Source organism: Anneissia japonica, unplaced genomic scaffold, assembly GCF_011630105.1.
Source record: "Anneissia japonica isolate Jap-2015-1 unplaced genomic scaffold, ASM1163010v1 scaffold287864_len1152817_cov193, whole genome shotgun sequence".
Lineage (NCBI taxonomy): Eukaryota > Metazoa > Echinodermata > Crinoidea > Comatulida > Comatulidae > Anneissia > Anneissia japonica.
This window is the reverse complement of record NW_022710960.1, coordinates 591,471-598,870: the sequence shown is the minus strand read 5'-3', so window position 1 is coordinate 598,870 and position 7,400 is coordinate 591,471. Positions and strand designations below refer to the sequence as shown.

General features: G+C 33.1%; 1 protein-coding gene across 1 annotated transcript; it reads left to right on the top strand.

Moving 5' to 3' along the window:
• The first annotated feature begins 195 nt into the window (after positions 1-195).
• On the top strand, positions 196-3,707 carry LOC117107135 (antistasin-like). Its single transcript, XM_033248693.1, has 4 exons — positions 196-338; positions 1,582-1,704; positions 2,816-2,941; positions 3,192-3,707. The coding sequence occupies exons 1-4, from the start codon at positions 269-271 to the stop codon at positions 3,194-3,196; spliced, it is 324 nt and encodes a 107-aa protein (XP_033104584.1). The 5' UTR covers positions 196-268; the 3' UTR covers positions 3,197-3,707.
• The last annotated feature ends 3,693 nt before the right edge of the window (positions 3,708-7,400 follow it).

The following is a 7,400-nucleotide window of genomic DNA, read 5'->3' as shown; positions in this document are numbered from 1 at the left end:
TATATATATATATCATGTCACCACAAGCTAAATATATAATATTTACTTTTATATTTACATAACTACTTAGCTTAGAATCATCCTGTACCTAAATACGAATGGTAGCTATATTTTTTTTATGTAGCCTGTATTTTTTTTTTAAAGACTTGTTTGTGATGAAGAGAAATGAAACTTAATATTTTCTCTATACTTATAGCATGTAAAATGCAAAAATGAAATACATGATGGCTGAACGTTTCTTTTAGAGAACCCAATTTGCCCAGACGTTATGTGCATGATTTTCTGTGAACACGGATACGAAGAAGATGAAAATGGATGTAAAACATGTGTGTGTAAAGGTACAGTGTGTGATTTGATAGACCTCCAAATAAAAAGAAATAATTCAGTTCGTTCTCTAGTCAATCCGTACTAATTTTTTAAAAGAAAATAGGCTAGCAAATAATTTAGCTCAGGTTTTCCTTGACATGATAATGTGATGTCATATTAATATTGATGCCAGTGGTAAGCACAAATTTAATAACCTCCGGTGACTTTTTTTGCACGATTTATCGTGTTTGGGAAATCTACACAATTATTCGTGCAATCGGTGTAATACTAACTTTGTTGGTATGCTTGATGTAGGTGATGCAATAATTTACATATAAAAGCTTGATATGAAGTATATTGGGCTTACCTTAAAAACAACAGAGAACAGAAACTTAATTTTCATACGTTATTTAACATGTATACAATAAATATTCTACACGTCCATCACTTTCTTTAGGTCAGAGCTACGACAATAAGCCTAAAAGAGTAGAGTTAATTTATCGTGGCACGTTTTTGTTCACGTAATTTGAACTTGAAACTAACTTTAAACCCTTTCGGAAGTAACCGTTTCACTACCTGTTTTAATGTGCATTGAATATAGGCCTACAAACGAAACCATGGTACAATGTGAAGGTCAACACAGGGCAACATAGCTGCGCTGGCATGTATTCTAGTGTGTTTGTGCACTAAACCATGCGGCCATATTTTCTTATCAAAATAAAGACCGATTTGCTTCAAGGTCCTTATATTCTTTGTTACAATTATTTTGGTAGAGATCAACACATTTTGTTTAAACATCTCAGTACAATACTTTCAAATATGGCTTTAATATTGTGATCATGACATTTGATTACCTTTGATAGTATACCATTTTTCGATGTACAGATATTAACTTGAAAAATTGTTTTCAGGACTTGTTTCTTAACAAACACCATCCATATCAGTCTCACCTAATTATACTTTAATATTATTGCACATGGTACGACACTTTAACTATTTATATGGTCGTTGAGTGGAGTAAGTGGTCGATAGCCTGACTTTTCGTTTTTCCAAATGCCAATAGCTACCCCGTCTATCGGAACTTTTCTATATATTAATTTTCTTGGTTTCTGAAGCCATTTTGAATTGTAACCACTCTGAAAAGTACTTTTTTGTTTAGATAGTTATCGATGAACAATTTAAAGTTCAGTATGATAATAATATTTGTAAGTAATTTGTTGAAATATTACACACGGAATCCCTTCATCGATGATAATTACTTCCATACTTAAACAGAACCAATAGACATAGTGCCACGAGGTCTATCCAAACATCGATGTCTGCCTTTCAACTGTAAAATGTTCTGTGAAAACGGCTTTCAAAGAGACAGTCTTGGATGCAGTATCTGTAGATGTAAAGGTATTATACCCAGTTTATTGTGTATAATATGCCCTCCATAGAGTTTCAATAAAACTATATCCACACTCTATCACATTTTATGTGACAAAGGCCGGTGTGATATGACATGTTGGTTTATTGTGACATCATCACGACATCATGTAACATAGAACGTGTGGACAGAGTGTTGGAATATCAATGTGCTACCTAGGCCAGATGAGAATCTTTATCTTTACTCAATCTTTACTTCATGGCATCATTGCACCCTTTGTACCTACGTATAAAGCGGAGAATTTGGGTTTGGGACCTGCTTGTTCATAACATCTCCGATATAGTTTATCCCCTTCATGCTTACGGTTCGCCGAAAATGTATTTCTTTAAACAATTTAAACCCCCATGATATTCCCGGATGATATTAATTTCTCAGATGGGGCAAGACCTGAAAGCCGGGTCTAAATATTTCCAATCGTTAAGCTATGACAGTATAACCACCAAAAATCCACTGCATGGATAAATTCCAATGCCAAGAGAAGGTTGAACCGCATAAAAATCATTGTGTACAGCAAGTCGACCCTGCACAGTGAATAATGTATTGTTTGGCATGACACCACACATCTGTTTAGTCATGATATGTCTCACTTGTTCGTCCCATCTGAGTACTGTAGTGTGGTTTTTAATTCACTTTTTCCTACAAGTATATTTTTATGGCTTATTATGGTCCAAAATGTGTTTTTAAACCACAATATTATGGATTGGCAGTCAAAATAACAACATTTGGATAGGCAAATTATTATTTTTTTTTTGGAAAAATGCCCCTGCCCCCCGCTGGCGCCACAACTGGTTCTTGTTGGCGATCCGGGTCCCCTTCAGGAACATCGATTCCTCCGTCGGGAAAATCTTGGCGCAACCCATGAAGGCCGAACATTCGAATTATGCAATTTTAGTATTCTATAAAATTGCAGGTAGCTGTATTAATGTGCCTATGTACAGCGATAATACAAATGTGTAGCTTCAAAGAATAACATTATAATACCTTCAACGTATTTGAAGAAGTATAGGCCTACTGTGTGGGCAAACGTTCACATCATATTATAGAATATCCTATTACATTATGTTATCCATCACGTTACAGCACCAAAAGAAAGAAATGTGAGAGAACTGTTAGCTAAAAGAAAATGTCCAGACTTCCAATGTTTGATGTTTTGTGACAAAGGCTTTAAGAAGGATAGTTTTGGATGTGATATCTGTATCTGTAGAGGTAAAATGCATTAGTAATTACATTAGCAATTGTAGGAAAGATGTGAATTATTATTGCATAATGGTATGATATCCAAATAGGAGATTCGTGAAGTTTAACATAATAGTAAATAACATTTAAGATACAAGATGTTGTTGGTTTTCTACATCGTAGCATTTATATAATATGGCAATTTACATACAATCATAATTATTTATTTACCTTAACATAGTTAAGAAATTAAAATTGTAGCCTAATTTTTTTTCTGCAGAATAGTATAGTAAACGAAGACGAATAAGATGCACGCAAAGGTCCGCAACAGAATTGACAAAAGTAAATTCAACGATCAATGACGTCCTTATAGGATTATATCTACTACTGAATGACATTTCTTGAAGAAATCATCAACACCTTTGTAATTTACGCATTTTGCTGTCCTATATGAAGCTCTACAGAATGTTCCAATATTGATTGTCTTGGGCTGAATGGTTATTAGACTTTATCAATTTTAGTACATGTTTTAGATTTTTTTTTTTTAGATTTTAAGTCCAAGTTGACTATATAACAACTTACTGTATTAACTGATAATCGTTATTGCAATAGAAAAAGGAAATTTATTGCGTGATTATACCCTACACAGTAACAGTGTGGGGTGACAATGGAATTTGGTGTAAATAATTTATATTTCACTAACCTACACAGCCAATTATAAAGCCAATTATTTCAAAATGAGATAACACTGAAAACAGATTAATAATCTTAATAAATGTTGATGCATTAGTTATAAGCCTGTTGTATTTTTTTTGTTGCATTTTGTTGGCGTTTTTATTATGATAAATCTGTTAAAATCGAAATGATTTGTTAACCAAAGGAATGCATACCCAACTTCGTATAATTTTGTTTATAAATTCAACCTAGCGTAATACTACTACAACTTACTATAAACTAATCAAAATAGTATGATACTGATAATTTAGGAGGATAATTTTGATGACAAAAAAACAACAATGAATAGCAATTATTATAAGCCAACCATGTCGTCATCATTAATTGCCTTCAACGTAATATAAAACCGAAAGGCATAGGGCATGAGAGGGATGTAGGCGCGGCCAGATTGCAGAATCCCAATTCACCGATGACAGATTACCAGATTAGTCTAGTCTATTGAAATCCAGTTTGCCGAATATCAGAGTTCAGACTCACTACTCTCAATACCCATTTTGCCGAAGCCATATTGTATTGTCCCTCCCTCTTTGCCAAAACTTAGTAGGCCGAATATTGATCTTAAATTCTCGACCATGTTCATCCTGGGTGTAACTGGTGTGTGTGTGCTGTGTAGTTCCATTAAATACAATGACACAGTAAATTTCAATCAGATTAAAATAAAAATCAACTTCAAGCTAAATCTATTGGATTGGATCCTATAATTGCAGAATTTTGTAGTGTTATAATGTAATAATAATAATAATTATTATTATTATTATAATTATAATAATAATATTATTATTATTATGATTCTGCAGAGTATTCTGATGGCTGATTTCAACTGTAGGCTTATTTAATGCTCTTAGGCAACAATACGGAAGCTTAAGTCAAAAGTGCAGTAAACCGTTTTTTTTATACATAAAGTTGGCGTCTATAATACATAGAGTTGGCGCCTATGGTAAATAGAGTTTGCGTCTATAATGTCGTGTTAAAGAAAGGTTTATTTATGACTATTCAACGGTGCAGAAAGTTTAAAAATTGGAAGATCAAATGTACAAACAAATGTGCCTCGGGCTAGGGTCCTGTTTTTTTTAAAACACAGGATCATATACGTGTTCTTTACTTTTGAAGGGCATCGACCTTTTATGAAAAAATGTTATTTCGGATTATGTGGCGTACTTTGCTACTAATACGTGAAACTCAGATTTTAGGTTTTACATGATGATTCACAAAAATAGATCGAATTCTTCATCTGGATATATAGCAGGCTTAGTATCAGAGAGATTGGCAGATTGAGTTGACTGCAATAAACAACAGTATCATCTTGCAATATATCCCAGAAAGAAACCAATTATTCCGTGACGTGATTTTTGAAATTGTATATTGCTTCTAAATTACACAAAAAAAAAAAAAAAATTATAAGAAATCAAGATGTCTCTACCCAGTACATTAGCGGATCTGGGATGTACTGAGGGGGTTGCCACTGACCGCGAGAGTGGCCATCGAGGTGTGAAGCACCGATGAGGGTGGGAGTGGGATACGTTTGGATGTCCACCTCTCCAAAATAAGATTTTTTTAAAATTAAGTGTTAGGCCCTCTTTTGGAGTATTCTGTCTTGATGTCATTGTATTACATAGACCTGTGCCCACAACCTATGAGTAAAACATTCATGCATTTCCTCAACTCTACTCTCACTCCGATATTTATTGTTCACTGAAACACTGTTATGGCTATTCGTAATGACACGAGTGGTTTTACTAAGGAAAGAGGCATTAAATACAATACACAATCAATTTCTAAAGCACATCTTGACTTCATAATTTAAGCTGAATTTCTGCATTTAGACGGGCCTATAACATAAAATATGTATCAAAGAGAAAAGGAAATATCCACCTTCACGTCACATAAATGGTATCAGCATTATTTAAAATTATACAGACTGTATTTAATGTGAAAACTAAATATAAACGTCCGTTTTGTTGAAGATCCGAAGAAAGGTATCGACATGGGGACTATTCAAATGAAACGTCCCAGATTATAATATACCAAAAACTGATCTACTGATCTGAATGAAATATTTTGGAATGTTTAACTAAGTTACAAGGAAGAAAAAATTATTAAATTTCATTGACGATCTATATTAGAGTGTGAATTTGCGGGTCCGGAGAAAGGTATCGATATGCGAATTTATTCAAATGAATCGTCCGAGATTATAATATACCAAAAACTGATCTACTGATCTGAATGAAATATTTTGGAATGTTTAACCAGGTTATAAGAAAGAAAAAGTTATTAAATTTCATTGATGATCTATATTAGAGTGTGGATTTGACCTAAATATCTCAAATAAATTATCAATGGATCAAAATTAAAATTTCCAGTATATTTTGTCATGGTCCAATGAAATAAATTTTGGTGATGATCCGGAGTAGGGTGTGGATTTAAGGGTCGTTTCAATACTAAAGTCCATAACCTAAATATCTCGTCAGTGGATCTAAGTGAAACTTTAATGTATGGGTTATTATGGGCCATTAAAGAAATGATTACATTTTGGGGACGATCCAGAGTAGGGTGTTAAAATGAGGACCATTTAAAGGGAAGCGTCCCAGAACAGTTATCCCAAAAACTGATCAACTGATAGGCCTATGAATGAAACTTTTGGAAACATTTCACCATGTTACAAGGAAGAGAAAATACTAAATTTTATGACGATCCAGATTCGGGTGTGTCACTTAAAGTACAAGGTCCCAGACCTAAATATCTCTCTTATCAGAAGGCTTTAATTTTGACAAAAGTATTATATATGTATATATTAGTTACCTGTATTTTATTTGAAATGTAATATAGATTAAAGATGGAAAAATGAATGAAAACAATTGAAAAAAAGAGTGACAATAAAGGTGGGTGACTCCCACGAAAGACAAAAAAAAAATCTCTCTTATCAAAGATCTAATGTAAACTTTCCAGAATAATTTGTCATGGTCCAATTAAACAATGTTAAAATGTTGGTGACGATCCGAAGTTTGGTGTGGATATAATGACCAAAAAAATAATAATAAATCGGTAATTAAACTATAGATATAAACGCAATTTGTGTTTTCTAAAACGTTTAAACCAATTGAAGCTAGGTTTAACGCAAAATCACCGTGACATGCATGAAAAATTTTCCCTCTCAATTACTGATTATTAAGTAAAAATGCACTGACCTACGCTGGGTCGGCTTATATAGCGCGCAATGGATAAGTCTCTATATACCACCATCTCTAATAATATTACCAATGCAGCTATAGTTCGACACTCATTAACTAACGTTAGTTTTCATGTGTTGTTTTCTTTACTTGATCTGTTTTTATTGACTTCTGCGTTATCAGCAATATTCTGACCGGCGCTTTTGTCACATTCCGTGGTTAAATCTTCTTCAAACATTGTCCAAGAAAAGACCATACCAACGATGTGCATATCAAAATATGACATAATTCTACAAATTATGAATATTAATAGCAGTTGATTTTCCCGGACGTCGAGTTGGTTTTCATGTGTTTTAACTTCATAATTGTCTTCATAATTTTCTGTATGATTTTTGTTTTTCGTGTGTTTTTTACAATATCATTTTTCATTATGAGAAAAAGCCCTATGGTCTGTTTTACAAACTCAAATAGTAAGTCTAGTTTAAACTTGTTTTTGTCCGACTCTGACGAGTTGATATATTTGCCGTTGAATATGAAACCACATGATAATATTATTACTATGCTTATGGATAAACAAATATCAAATG